General features: G+C 43.3%; 1 protein-coding gene across 1 annotated transcript in view; it reads left to right on the top strand.

The window, feature by feature from the left end:
* PLEKHG3 (pleckstrin homology and RhoGEF domain containing G3) overlaps positions 1-15,388 on the top strand; it is a 45,149-nt gene that overhangs the window by 5,561 nt on the left and 24,200 nt on the right. Inside the window, exon 2 of the mRNA XM_083467146.1 lies at positions 13,767-14,131. Within this exon, the coding sequence (XP_083323272.1) occupies positions 13,767-14,131 (365 nt within the window). The remainder of the gene's footprint in view (positions 1-13,766; positions 14,132-15,388) is intronic.

Genomic DNA, 15,388 nt, shown 5'->3' with positions numbered 1-15,388 from the left:
CTGACTGCAAGTATAGTGTTGAACAATATACAAATAGTTTAGAACATTCTAACAAAGCCTTTTAGAAGTTGTAGCAATGAAGTTCAGTGATTATTAAAAATAAGCTAGATTTGTCCAAGGGCCCAAAGGCGTAGCATCAGAGTTCTGTTGACCTGCTTCTTGAGAACACCTTTGTGCCATTCATAATTTTCTCCATTGTTATGTAACTGAAGAGGTAGATTGGAGATGATGCATTCAAACAGCACCATCCTTGATTTTGCACATGTGTCACATATACATGGAACTTGTTTCTTGTAGGTCATAGTAGATCACGGTGCACACAGCAGTAAAAGCTGCAATTTGCTAACAGAGCTAAATGGGCAAAGTACCAAAGTGAGATTTTGCAGAGTTGGTTTTTAAAAAGAGAGATCCCTTTGAATATACTGGATCTAGAGAAGTCCCCTGGAAAATGTCACATTCCATGTCTGTTGTGCCTTTGAAGTCATGTTGTTATGGGGTAATGTTCATAGACTGGTCTGACAGATGCAACTTTCACCTCAACTAAGAATTTTTCTGCTTTCTAATTTAAGGGTAGTTGCAGCTCTCAGCCTCTGCAAAATAATTATTATGGATCACTTGTTTGAGACAGGATCTTATGGTTAACAGGTACCAGAGCATCTTGCAGTTCACCTTCCTGCCTTAAGGCAGGAATGCTCACCCACCCACTTCTTGCACAATCCAGACCATAGTGTGCCACAAGCTTAGTGCCAGGGTGACTGAGGCGTCTTATGTAGACGGTGTAAAATTATCCAGATGCTTCAACTTAGTGAGCCAAAGCACATATTGCAAGGCCTTCTAGTTAAATGTGATGTGGACTAAAATTCCTTCCAAATAAAAGGATAAGATGTTCTTTAGTGTTTCAATAGGTTGTACATTTCTGTAAGTTTCCTCAGTATTTTGGTTGCTAAAAAGAAAAATGTAATCTGGAGCTTCTCCATTCTGCTGATATTGTTTAGGGATGGATATCAAAAGCTGAAATTGTCCCATGTGAAGCTCATTCCACAGGGAAATGGAGAAATCTAGCTCCAAAGCTGAACTATTTGGCATCCCCTTGAGAAGTAGGGAGTATAAAATTGAAGGCAATGACCATTCAAATCTTCCAGTGAAATCAGCAACAGAAGCAACAACCCCATCAGACTTCTTTCTTTTTTTTTAAAGGTTCTTGTTCAGGGATCTTTGGAAATGCAGTTATCATTTCTGCACAAAGATCTCTTCAGTGGTGCCAGTAGCATTTGACAAAAAGAAAAAAGATTTTCATTGTGGTGCTGGTTTGACTTGGTGTACCATAGCAAAGGAGAACAGTGATGCCATCTGTCATCCTTGGCTGAGGTGGGAATAGTAAGGGTGGGGGGGCCGGACTGGAGTTTCCGCTGCTCCTTGCCAATAACTCTGATCAAGCTGGTTGTGTCCTGGAAAGCTTGCACACTGCTCTTAAGGGTAAAGTTAGATCTAATCTGGCTGGCTGCTTCCGAAGTAGCAGAGAGATTGAAATCTGCAGATTTTGACAGCCTGCTGGGAAAGGAGCAATGGCGTTCTCTTCTCACGGGATGGATTTAGATGCAAGGGATCAGAGCTAACTAAAAGGAAGGAATGTGCATGAGGCATCGTATACAGATGGATAAGTATACAGATGGATAAGCAGAACCGGTATGCTGCGTAACTTTCCAGCAATCAAGCGGTCTCTGCGGGGGTGTAATCCTGGGTGGGTTGCTAATCTGCTCAGTGTATCTCAAAAGGTCAGGAAGAGCTCAGTGGATGTAGTGTCATGGGTGGCGCTTAAAGGTGACATGAAAAGGATTCTAAAAATTCCACAAAGGCATTTATTCTTGGTTGGGCAGCAGTGTCTTAGGAACATAATCAAGGTTTAAGCCCCCATGGTCACAGATCACAACCCACTGATAAAAGCATCTGCTTCAAAAAAAACCTTGTACCAGCAAAGGGTCTCCCTGCGCTTACAATAAGTCCATGAACCCACACCACTTATCAGCCTTTCTCCTCTCCTCTCCCCTCCCCTCCTGCTCCCTCACACTGGCCCAGTGAAGGATCAGTGGAAATATTTGGTTTGAATTCCAGTGCAAATATTTGTTTGAGACTCTAAACAAGCCTCTGGAAAGGTCTGTCTGCTGCTACTGTGCTAGCATGGAAAAGTAAAACTGACCATAATCATCAAAGAAAAAGGAATTTCTTTAAATGCTTAAGATGAAAGGGCCCTGCAGACGAACATGGCGACCATTTTACAAAGCGGCAACATGCCAATATCTGCCTGGCTGCCACATGGGGACATGGATGAGAAAGTTACTGCACATTCTCACTCTGTGTCAGAGAGCTGGGGAAGCCAGGGAGTGATGCAATTCTCAGCTTCCTTTGGCAGTATGGTATACAACCATCTTCCTTCCTGGTTACATGCACACTGTAGTAATTTACATCGTAACACAAGTTAGTGAAGTACGAATTCAGGATGGATTTAGAGTGCAGGAGGTGGATGTCTGGCTGATGAAGGGGGGTGATTGTAGCAGGGCCTTGGCCCTTGCCTGCTAAAGGGGAGGTTTAGCTAAACGGCTATAGTGAGGTTCTCCTCCCCAGTCATTGCAAACATGTCTTCAAAAGCAGTGTTGGCCGGTTCCTCTTGGGACTGGCAGTGAGGAGGCAGAGGGGCCAACAAAAGGTGAAGGCAGAGTCAGTGGACAGGCAGAAACAGCTAGTTCTGATTTTGCCCCCGCTCCCCCCGCTCCCGACTCTTTCTAGTTGAGTTCCTCAAAGGTAATGTTGAGATTAAGGAGGGAGCTGCCAAGCATTGTGCCACCCCCTGGGCTGGTTGTATGAAGGCAGGCAGGGCAGGCTGGTGGGATCTGGCCGAGAGCAGTTTCTTTATTTCACAAAATTTATGTATCCCATGAATGTAAGAGAACCTCTAAGCAAATTACAAAAGTATAAAACAAAACATGAAAAATATTGATAAACAGGTAAAAACAGGCATTTAAGATACTCAAAAGTTGATTGACATCACCAGTAGCTAAAACTAAATAAAACACATGTTGCTTCTGCATGTCCAGAAGTTGGAAGGCTGGTGGGGCAGTGCCCCATTTGCCCTAGTAGGCCAGCCAAAAGAGTTGGGAACATTTCCTGCCAGCCAGAATGGAGTCTGGAATTGGGAGCTGCAGGCAGAAAAGACAGTTGGCTTTTTTGTTGTTCAGTGAGGGGCTTGGGGACCCTTGGTTCTTCCTGTCTGGAGACTACACCATTTCCATTAAGAGGACTGTGGTGGCTGGTTGATAAACTGATTTCAGATTGTGCCCCATAGAAAATGTAAAGTAAGAGATGTGTGAGCCCTGCTGTGCCTCTAAGAAGCAGCAGCAAAGGCCGGACTGAAGGTCCACAGCAAACCAGCTTCTCATGCCCTTCATCTGTGGCGTTGGTTCCATCCAGTTCTGGCAGGGATTTGATAAACATTAGCTTGATGTTTGTGGTGAATTTCAGAACTGGTGAAAGCTGCTAGACTGGCTCTGAAAACACTTAGTTTTTAGCAAAAAACAACAAGTAAAGTCCTTGATGGCTTTTCAATTTGTCCGCCTCATTGCAATAAAGGTCAAGCTGGGAACTGAAACCCTGTAGCCTAAAGAGGCTAGTGTAATCTAGGTTGGAAAAGCAAATACGTATATGTTGTTTATTTGTCCTTTCTGAAGGCTTCTGAAATGGTGTGAGTTTTAAGGGATAGGAGGGGGGAAGTATTAGTTGTGGCCACGATTGCGTAGACTTTTGAAGCTGCATTTGAACAGGAAGGTATTAAGAGTATATAATTGGAAGGATCAGTAGATGAATTGTTTCTTAATATGTCTTAACTGCCTTATGGTATTCACAATTCAGGCAGGGACTTGCAGAGTGGTTATTATAAAATTAGCATAGGGTAACTGCATAGGGTGGAAGGCAGGAAAGTAGCAAGGCAAGTGTTGTATCCCTGCAACCAAATGGTGATATGGAGCAGTGGGGATGTAGTTACACTTAATCCCTCCCATGGCTGTTTATAACGTTTTTAAAAAGAATTAGAAAAAACGCCACCTTGGAGATCTAATCATGGATCTCTTGCGATCTCATCTAGTTTGGCCCTTGGATATGCATCTAGGAATGTAAACTGTGAATGTAGCAAGTGTTTCAAAGAGGTATATGAAAAGAGAACCTGAGATAGAATGGAATAGATCACATGCTAATATAATGAAATTAATACAAGAATAAATTAAAAAATGTTAGGTTAATATTACACGACTGTACTATTTTATTCATGTAACATTAACCTAACTTTTTTTATTATTATGGCGCCGCAACCCCAGAGTCATCCGCAACTGGACCTAACAGTCAGGCATACCTTTACCTTTTTATGTATAGTAATTCATTCTTTTTTTAAAAATTGTCTACAATGCAAAGCTTATAAACAATTTATAAATATATTTTAAGAAAAGGTACACCTGCTGGGGAAGGGCTGCAGCTACCTGTTGAGTGTCAGCCTGGTTTTGCCCCTTGTTACATGCATGAAACAGTCCTCAGGTGGCTGGCTGGCAGGCAGTGACTGAACACTTCTGGTCCCATTACAGACAGGGCTCTCTTTGAATGAGAGTCCCAAAGTTTTTCTTTTTGAAAATCTTTGCCTCTATTTGCAAATATTCTGGGGAACGTTGAAGCCAAAGGATTCCACTCTTCATCACAATACATATCCCACTGAAGCAAATAACTAAGCCACATAGAATCCTTTGGCTCACTGGCAAATTTTGGTCTTTGATCCTGATCCCATCTTCTTAGCGCTGGAGAAATGTGGAGAATCTGACATGCTGGCAGAACCGGTTTCAAAAGTTTCTTATGAAACACTTCCCCCCCAGTGTCTGCTGCCCTTTGTCTTCCAAGTCTATGGCCGCTTTCATGCTAACGAAAATTATGGCTTCACTGCTGACTGGAATTCAGGGGAAGAGTTCCATGTCCACATGTAAAATAAGGTGCGGCAGGTGCAGTTCTAAGAAGAGAGGCCTCCAGGTACATTCCATGTTGTTTTAGTCATTATTAGCAGTTCTTCCTGTGAGTCAATACTGAACCCTGGACAACTGAGCTCTGTACACATCCTGCCCCCCATCCACAATATTGTGGTTAGTCCCTTTCTTTCATACTGTTTTCCTGAAACCTACCTTCTCATTTCCTGCTTAAGTTAAAATGCACAGTTAGCCATTGCAGTGCTTTACAATAGGTACTTGATATTATTTGGATTTTACATGACTGTTATCCTTGCTATGTGGGACGCGGGTGGCGCTGTGAGTAAAACCTCAGCGCCTAGGACTTGCCAATCGTATGATCGGCGGTTCGAATCCCCGCGGCGGGGTGAGCTCCTGTCTTTCGGTCCCAGCTCCTGCCCACCTAGCAGTTCAAAAGCACTCTTAAGTGCAAGTAGATAAATAGGTACCGCTTTATAGCGGGAAGGTAAACGGCGTTTCCATGTGCTGTGCTGGTGCAGGCTTTCCAGAGCAGCTTCATCACGCTGGCTACGTGACCCGGAAGTGTCTCCAGACAGCGCTGGCCCCCGGCCTCTTAAGTGAGATGGGCGCACAACCCTAGAGACGGACACGACTGGCCCGTATGGGCAGGGGTACCTTTACTATCCTTGCGATAGAGCTTGGATGATCCTAAACCTTACATTTATCCTGTTGTATTGGCTAGTTTATTAGGAATCTTTGGGCACAGAAGTTCTAGCTTCAGTATATGAAATAAGGGTAGATTAGAAATCCCATCTGACTCCATAAATTCAGATTCCTGCGCTGCCTGATTGACAAAATGAAAGTCATGCACAGTAATGTGGGTTTAAAAAAAAGTAGACAGTTTTCTGGATAATTTTCAGATGCGCTAAATTGATTGATTTAGAATGTGTATTTGACTTCTTTCTAAAGTTTTGTTTACTAAATGTGTGCTATGTTGATTTACATGCCTACAAACATCTCAGCAGATTTTACTAGTAGCTAAAAGTATTTGAACTGTAATGTTTTGATTAGGAAAAATATAACTGAAGGACACTTAGCAGTGCAATCTTGTGTATGTTTGCTCAGAAATAGGTCCCCTAGTATTCAAGGGGGCACATTGCCAGGCTAAGTGTGCATAGGATTGTTGCCAGAAATGAGGTTCAAATGAATTAAAACTAATGCAAGGGTGTACTTGGAAATTATTTTTATTAGAATATTTAAAGTTTTTTTACTAAACAAATATGTTTAAGATACAGTAACTCAATCGTGTATATACTTACATTGTTTAAGTTTTAAGGAAAAAGTTAAAGCACTGAGAGCTGCTAACATACTAATCTTAGCACATTCAAAGAGCTATGCATCTTTATTTGCTGGGTTGCCCTTCTGGGATTCTACAGAGGCTCTTGTGGGGTGGCAGGGTGGGGGAAGGTTTTTTTCCCCCAATTCACCCCCTTCCCTGCACAACCCCCAGTGCCATCTCCCAAACTGGTCTGGAGGGTCTTGGCTTGGGGAAGAGGGAATTAGCAAAATTCTCTTCCCCCCCCCCCACCCTTCAGCAGAAACATCTTGTGAGCTGAACTCTGCTGGCAGGAAGTCTGGAAACAAAACACACACACATTTTTCCTAGGGGTCGTCACTTGGAAAAGAAAGTTAATTACCCCTTTGAATGTGCCTCATTTGACTGGTACTATATCCATTAACTATATTTGTAATGTTATGAAACAATGCAGTTTTAGAAATGGAAAATGTTTCACTGAAAAAAAAATAGAGGAGTGGGACATTTGCCACAATGGAAACTTTTCTGCCCATCATCCAAGGATAGGTGTAGTATTACAGTGGAGTCTTGCACATTCTTACTGAAGTCCTAGATCCGACTTAATTTAAGTTTCACATTCTGGTAATGTAGGTGACATCAGTAGCAATGAAAACTAGATAATACAGTTTTACAACCCTATGCAACTTCCTGGATTAAGTATTTATCTAGATACTGAAGAAGAAGAGATATTCCTGGTTGTTTCTGAAAATCCCTCTTTACTCCAAATGAGGATTGTTGGAAGTGTAAGAAAGGGAAGTTTCACACCCTGTGTACCCAATCTGAGGTGTGACCTGGCTTGCTATCTGCTATAATGCTGGCTGTTAAAATGAGGTAGACCTTTGAACTGAGAGGCATAAAAAGTGCTGTTAGATTTGTTATTGATATATTGGACTTTGATACCACAGTGAGTAAAGGAGCATATCCTGCTTCTTCTAAATAGATGACAATGCTGCAGCCTTCACTGTGGCCACAACTGATATAAGAACATGTACTCACTGTGAGATTGTCCACACACTCTGCTCCTAGCAATACTGTATCAGACATCATGATCTTTGGGCTCAACAGGTTGGTTGTATGATCAGTGACTACAAAAAAACTATAGAGTGAAGCAACAGAAAGAATTGCTTCCTGCATAATTCCTAGCCACTTGAAAACAAAATAGTGGGTTGGACTTCTTGATTCACTAATCAGAAGTTTTGAGTGTGACTTGGTGGGGGTGACTGCTAATCTCACATAGTGTCCTATCCACTGGGTGGCGCTGTGGCTTTTGTCTGGCTCTGAACCTCCTAAGCAAAAGGCAACAGAATTAGATGAAAATGAGACTGGTAAATTTAAGGTCATGGGCACGTTTTTGCTTAAAATGCATGTGGATAAAGGATAGATGATTTAGAGTAGTGCATCTCCAGTTCGTGAGAACTTGTAAGTTAGATTTGAACGGTGTTCAGTAGCTTATCGTGAGGAGTGAACTATGTACTTAGACTTTCAACAAATTTTAATAAATCCCCTCACCAAGGATTCCTGAGTAAGATTGGCTGTCATGGGATAAAAGGATAAGGTCCTCTTATGGATCAGTAATTGGCTAAGGAAAAGGAAGCAGAGAGTAGGAAAAAAGAAGTTCTCACAATGGTTTTAAACACTTCAACTTATGCTTATCCTACTAGCAACACCTAATAATAATCTTACTAAATTTGAAACCTTGGGCTGAAAACTCAGGGTGTTTTAGGGAAGGGGCTTGTATCTGCAATATACAGGAAATCGTTAGATCTGTCTACTAGATCCCTTATAGGACTAAGACACTATGGGACATGGATATGGGGATGGTTATATCAGAAACTAAGTGGAAGAAATTATGGACCTATGAACTATATTGGCTTATATGCAGGAATGTTTGTTGAACATCTAAAGATGTTGTCACATGTTGTTTCATCTTTCATATACAACTTCACAAATTACATCATGTTGTTGGTGTGGCTGTGCAGGCATAAGGGTTGTTGTTTTTCTGTTTATGGTGGGAGTGTCCTCTTGTACAGAACATTTGGTCTGGGAATTTCTGCTGTTTGTAGGACTCCTGTTCAAATAACTCAACAACTTTCACTTTTCAATGTATGGGATGATCAGACACAACAAGAACAAAACTGTGGTTGTTGGCAGCAGCCAGGATATCTATTTGCACAAAAGTGGAAGACATTGCAAGGATTACATATTTCCCTATGGCATAAAAATGTATGGAACATTGAGATAGTGGGGGAAATAGTGCATAATTGGAATGTTTCCAAGGGATCGAAAATGCCGGAACATTTCCATCCTGTGTGAGGAGAGTTCATTTCTTACACTGCTACAAATAGCCTTCAGGACATTGTAGCTATACCAACACCTAAAATATGGCATACTGTATGTAAGAATATGTGAATGTTTTATATATTATTGTGTCTCTCTATTGTGATTTTGTATCAACTGAGAAAATTTGTTTATAGCCCCTGTCATCCCTGGTTAGGTTGTACTGTATGGTGTGTGTGTTTATATAAATATCAATAACAATGATAAAACAAAGGGATTGATATTGGCTCCTGTGCTTTGCAATTTGCTCATAAGACTTGGAGTTTGGAGTGAGCAGTGTGGTGGCCAAATTTGCTGAGGAAACCAAATTGTTCAGTGTGGTATAACAAGGGATTGTGAGATCTAAAAGGGTATATCCAAACTAGCTGAATGGGCATTAAAATTGCAACTGCAAGTGTAAAGTGATTTGAATTGTGGCAAAAAATCCTAACTTCACATTTGAGCTATGAGCTGGTGGTTCCTGACCAGAAAAGAGATTTTGGAGTCATGGAGCACAGCTCAACAAAAATGCTCCCAGTATGTGGCAGGAGTGAAAAAGGTAGATTCACTGTTGAGGACTGTGAGGAAAGGGTTTCAAGATAAAACTGCTACTATCATACAATTTTAGCTAGGAGTATAAATCAGTTGGATGTATTATATGTTCTAAGATTGTTCTTTGAACAATCAGATACAATTTAACTTTAAAGATGAGAATTTTGCTCTACTTAAGTGTAGTTAAGTAAGACTAACCTGAGATTTATTTAGACATATTTCAAATGAGGAATGAGATATGATTTTACTTTTCCAGTCAGCAGTGTCCAACCTATTCAGTAAATGTTATTGAGTTACTCTGCAAAGTATCTAGAGAATTCCTGGAAACAAGACCTTTGGTCAAAGCAATGTTTACAAACTTCTTTCCTTACCTGGACTTTCTTTTTTAAAAAAATTGTAAGCTTGATCTCAGCAAAAGTGAAAATAAAGATGCAAATGTTTTTGCTAGATAAAGTCAAGGTCTTGCAAGTTCAGCTTTCTGTTTCTATCAGCTCTATTCATCAAATGCCTCTGAAAATTAATAAGGGGGAAGTTTCTCTGCAGCATCTGGCTTTAGGAGAGTTACTGCCTGTGACCAAGGAGGTTTCATTTAGCTGCCTTAGCTAATGGCTTCTGATTTATTCTTTCTGAATTTCTCCAGTCCTTCAAAAAAGTCACCTGAGGTAAAAGTTCATACCTCAGGGTTCCATAAGTTACTTCTTCAGACAGTACATACATTGGTCAGTCTTGAACCTACTGTCAATCATCTTCAGGGGTGTTCCAAGTTCTGGCATTACGAGAGTGTGAGAAACATTTATCTTTCTGTTGCTTTCCCACTCATATTTTATGGAACTCTTATTATCCCACCCTTTCTCCCTCCCTCTTGAGTTTGTTAGTTTAGAAAACCAGACTTTCCTTGTAGGAAGGTGTTTGATGCCTTTGATTTTAGCCCACAATCCAGTGCACACTTCATTGGAAGTAAATCCCCTAGCAGAAATTGGGACTAACTGAGCAATCCTATCGTTGAGTAATGCTGGCTGAGGGGCTTTAGCATATGGCAGAAGCCCTACTATGCTAGTGGAACTCAATGTATACTGGCAGATCATTTCACTGGCCCATCTGAAGTATTCTGCCCGTGAACATGCTCTCAGAATGACCAAAATGGGGTGAAGCCATGGGCAGGACAGAGCAGCACCGAAGGAGCACAATTATGCCATATTATGCAGTCCCCCAGGCCACACCCACACTCCCATTAATGGTGTAACTTTACACTGGCTCCAGACCTGGCTCAAGAAATTCCCTTCTCATTAAGTTCAGTGGGAGGAGGGGAAATGGCTTTCCCCACATCGACTCCTCCTACCACAAAACATCATGTGCTACGCTTATTCATGGTATCTCAGCTCTCAGTCTCAGCACCCCACCACAGATGTATAAATTCCACACAGGGAGACCATAACTGGTGATAGTCCATGCAAGGTGGGGCTATATTTGCCTGGTTGTGTACTCTTAGAGCTCATAAAGGGGAACCTTAGGGAGCAGAATTATGGGGAAAGGGCACATTGTGCAAACAACCTTTCTCCAGGACAAATATGGGGACTGGAGCACATGACTAACACTTCTCTTGAGGCTCCCACTTTTGGATTGCCCTGCTCTGAAAAGTAATAGACACTATAGGCATTGGTCCTTCAGAACGTGGGCTTTTTCTGTTTAGTCAGTCATATGAGCTCCTCCAGCTAGTTTGCAAACTGCTGTCAGGTTAAGTGGTTCTTAAATAAACAGCACTTTAGCAGGGAGACTCAGGCCAAGCAGGTTCCCAGACACTTGGCCAGAAACACTTCCTTTTCTTTGTTTTTCCCTGGTCTGCCTTTCACGGCAGCATCCATCCCTTTTGCATCCAGTCTCATGGCTTCAGCCTACCCTTCTTGGATAGAATCTCTGCAGCTGTTAACCACAGGGCCCAGCCTTACCCTATGATAAGAGCAAAGGCTCATGTCTTCCAAGTCATAAAAGGAGAGACCTTGGATTTTGTTGTTGTTGAGGAGAGCTTGTTGCTTCTAGTGCAGAATCAAATGAGCACGCCAATATTATGTCACCACATTCCAGTGGGTTCCTCTACACAAGGAACCCTTAATTGAAGGTAGAAGGTGTGTTGCCTGTCAGTGATGAGCTTGGAAGATGATGGGTAATATGTTGGTGCATACAATGGGGTGCTCAGTGTCAGAGGCAAATAGGTCCACCATGAAATCATGGGAACTCAAGGGTGTGTTAAGAGTTAAGGAATTGTTGAAACTGTTCATGGCGGTGTTATTGTGGTGTCTGATAGCTGTGTGGACATCCAGCTCTCATGGTTTTCACAATGAACCCACTTTTTGCAGTTGGACCCCAGTATGTTTTTAAAAACTACTTTTAATTTAGGTTTTATTTTTAAAAAATCCAAAAGAGAAGCCTTTTCAAAAGAATTAGAAACTGAGATTTAAAAGATCGCCCCATTCTTGTGCGTGTGTGACATTTAGTGGCAAACATAACAAGCATACTATGTGTGCCATATATTTGAGTAAATAAGTTTGAGTATTACACGATACAGAAGTATGCAGTTACCTTTTAGAGGCAATTTTTATTGTTGTCAGTCTTCAGAAAGTCCCTGCGAGGTTCCTGATTTCAGAGTTACTCAGTTTCAAATTTGGTGAAATCCCTTGGGATGAATGGCTTTATAACGCCATAATAACCCATGCCTCCTAGGACACTTTGAGGGATGGGGAAATCCATGATTAGAATCGGTGCTATTTTAGCAGCTTGCCAGCACACGAAAGTGTTTCCGGACACTTCCAAGCCAGACCAGCTGTGTCCTCTTTCCTCCCTCTCTTGTTTGTGTGGGAGGAAGTGTGTGTGTCTCAGCCGAAGTCCTCATTGGGAAATGAGGAGCCAGATTTTGTTCTGGGCGTGGTGCTCATATGTACGAGTGTTTGGGGGGGCGGGGAGAGAAAGACGTCAGCAGCCTCCACACCTTCAGGGTTCAGAGGCCGTTCCCGGCTTCACTTGGCATATTTGCCACCTGCAACAGCAGCGCAGACAGCCTGGCAGACAAAGAGTGAGGGATGTTGATCTGGGAGGAGAAGAGCACCCTGGAATGGCTTCCGTCGCAGATTGTTAAGCTGTTTGGTGAGGAGTTGGGTTTTTCTTGATGAAAAATGATCCCCGCCCCCTCCTTCAGGTACTAGGACTTTGTGAAATGGGTCTAGGAGCAGGGAAAGTTTCCTCCTGGCAGCCAGAAGGAATCTGGATAGAGATGGAAGTTACAGTAGCTGACAGAACATGGGCTTGTTGCCACTCGCTTGTCTACCTGCTTGGAGCTAGTGGAGAAAGCCAGGCAAAGTTACTCTGTACCCTTGAAGGACACTCAAAGTGCATTCCTGCCCCCCTCCAATGAATTCTGGGCAATGTAGTTTGTTCAGAGTTGCTGGGAATGATAACTCTGTGAAGGGTAAATGACAGTGCCCAGGATTCTTTGAGGGAATGAATATGTTTCACATAAGCTTTAAAGGTATAATGTGTAGGAAGAGGCTGTGGCAGAGGCAGTGGCGTAGCGTGGGGGTGCAGGGGGAGCCGGCCGCACCGGGCGCAACATCTGGGGGTTAGGGTTAGGGGGCGCAAATCCACGGGTTAGGGGGCGCAAATCCACGGGTTAGGGGGTGCAAATTACTTGCCTTGCCCCGGGTGCTGACAACCCACGCTACGCCACTGGGCAGAGAGCAGGTCAGAGTCAGAAGTGGAGGCTGGAAAGGAGGGAGGCCCAGAGGCAGAGTGGAGGCAGGCTGCTGAAGATGCCAGGAGGTCTCCCCTTCCTGCTGTGATCAGCTCTCCTCCCTCCTGGTCTTCCAGAACATGCAGAGGAATGAAGAGGGCAGATCAAAGAGAGACAAGACAAAGGACCCTCAGGATAGGAGGAGCCTTAGAGAGCGGTGGAGAAGCAGAGACCCTTCAGTCCTTGCAGCTGCCTCATTGGGGCAAGACGTGCTGGGAACAGTTGCTGTGACCACTAGGCCTGAGATGTTTTGTTTCTTTGAATAAAGAGTTAACCTCACAGACGCTTTGTGAGTTATTGTTGACCTGCTCTCAGCTTCCACCTTGAGAACACCTCACTTGTGGAGTGTTCTGGGCACTTAGTCTTCAGGAACTTGTTTATCATCCTTTCATATGTATGGTGAAACCCTAGTAGAAATCCTTAATTTCACGATTGCTTGCATAAATGTACATAAAATTTATAGAGCGAAAGATACGTGAACTATATGTCTCCTTGGAACATACTCCTAGTTAGTAGAAAAACTCTGCTGAGTTGCAAACGAATATGTTGTTGCACTAGCTAATAGATATGCTTTATTTAGGAAATAGCTGAATTAGAAAGCTGGAAAATGTTTAAATCAATTATGTACAGCAGCCCTTTCATCTTGGTGGTTTTCACTTTGATTAAAATTGCTGTTCCCAGCAACTCCCTCTAATTTATGTGTCAGGTATAATTTGTGTAAGATGAACCTTAACATTTCAGGATTCCCTGACAAAACTTTCTCTCCGTGCAGACTTCCCTCGGTTCCTGCTTACCCCGTCCCCGGGCAGAGATGACGTGGTTCCAACCTCTGCTGCCTCAGGCATAAGCTCTTCAGAGCACCCTCTGAACCACCCACCTGCAGCCCTGACCAATGCTAGCCACATTATGGAGGACTGGAGCGATGTGGCCCAAACACCTTCTGATGCTACCTCACTGAGGGCTGGACTGTTGCACAATGCCAACAACAATGCCTCCTCAGGGCCCTGGCGAGGCCTGAAGAGCCCATCCCTTTCTTCTGCTGTCTCCCATTCTAAACTAAGCTACCTGGAGCGTGTGGTCTTGGAGATTGTGGAGTCGGAACGCATGTATGTGCGGGATTTGCGAAGTATCATAGAGGTAAGCGCGCCCATAATGCTTGCCTGCCTGTGAGGATGGAGTTCTTCAGTTCACTGCTGCAGTTTGTTCTGTCATATAAGGGCCTCCCATCTTTTGATCTGGGCATTAAAGATGTCTTCTATCTAGTTGTAGGAAAACCTGGCCTGGACAGAAGGTTAGGAGCTGGTGCCTGCATGCCTTCCATCAGCCTTCAGGCCAAGAAAACCCCTCAGTATTTTACTGTGCAGAGTCCTTCTGCTTTGTCCTCAGTGGCGAACTTCATACACTGTTTCCCAAACAGGGATGTACTGATAATTATTTTCAGAGGCACAAAACACTTCCTGCTTGCCATGTTGCAGTGTGCGAATGCAGCGCATTGTGTGCACTGCTGTGGACCTTGTTTATTTGCATGCTATGGCTGAAGGGCCAGGTAGTTCTGGTGCTAATTATTTCCTGGTTTAGAGTATAGAAAGGGGCTTTCTGCCCTGTTGGGACACTGTTTAGGCTGAGTGTAAGAAACAGAGAGTGTATGGTGGGAGCTGTGGGCTTGAAAGACCTACACTGGCTCCCAGTATGTTTCTGAGCACAATTCAAAGTGTTGGTGCTGACCTTTAAAGCCCTAAATGGCCTCGGTCCAGTATACCTGAAGGAGCGTCTCCACCCACATCGTTCTGCCCAGACACTGAGGTCCAGTGCCAAGGGCCTTCTGGCAGTTCCCTCGCTGTGAGAAGCCAAGTTACAGGGAACCAGGCAGAGGGCCTTCTCGGTGGTGGCACCCGCCCTGTGGAACACCCTCCCACCAGATGTCAAAGAGAAAAACAACTACCAGACTTTTAGAAGACATCTGAAGGCAGCCCTGTTTAGGGAAGCTTTTAATGTTTAATAGATTATTGTATTTTAATATTCTGTTGGAAGCAGCCCAGAGTGGCTGGGAAAGCCCAGCCAGATGGGCGGGGTATAAATAATAAATTAATAATAATAATTATGAATTATATTGGGGATGGGGGGCAGGTCTGAGGCCCTCCTGATGTTGGTGGCCTCCAATTAGCCCCAACCAACAGAGTCAACTGTCAGGAATGATGGGAGTTGCAGTCCAACAAGCTCTGGAGGGCCTCAGATTCCCCACCCCTGGATAATATGGGAATTCCCTAGAACATTGATTAGGTTGATTAGATCCCCACCACCACCACATGTTTAGGTGGCTGGAGTTTGGGGCAGTCTGTCGTATTTGCTTGCTTATTTTGCTACATGGCAATACTTATGACACAATGTGACTTG

Source organism: Podarcis liolepis, assembly GCF_965112155.1.
Source record: "Podarcis liolepis genome assembly, chromosome: 1".
Taxonomy (NCBI): domain Eukaryota; kingdom Metazoa; phylum Chordata; class Lepidosauria; order Squamata; family Lacertidae; genus Podarcis; species Podarcis liolepis.
The sequence above is the reverse complement of the archived record's forward strand: the minus strand, read 5'-3'. Positions and strand labels throughout refer to the sequence as shown.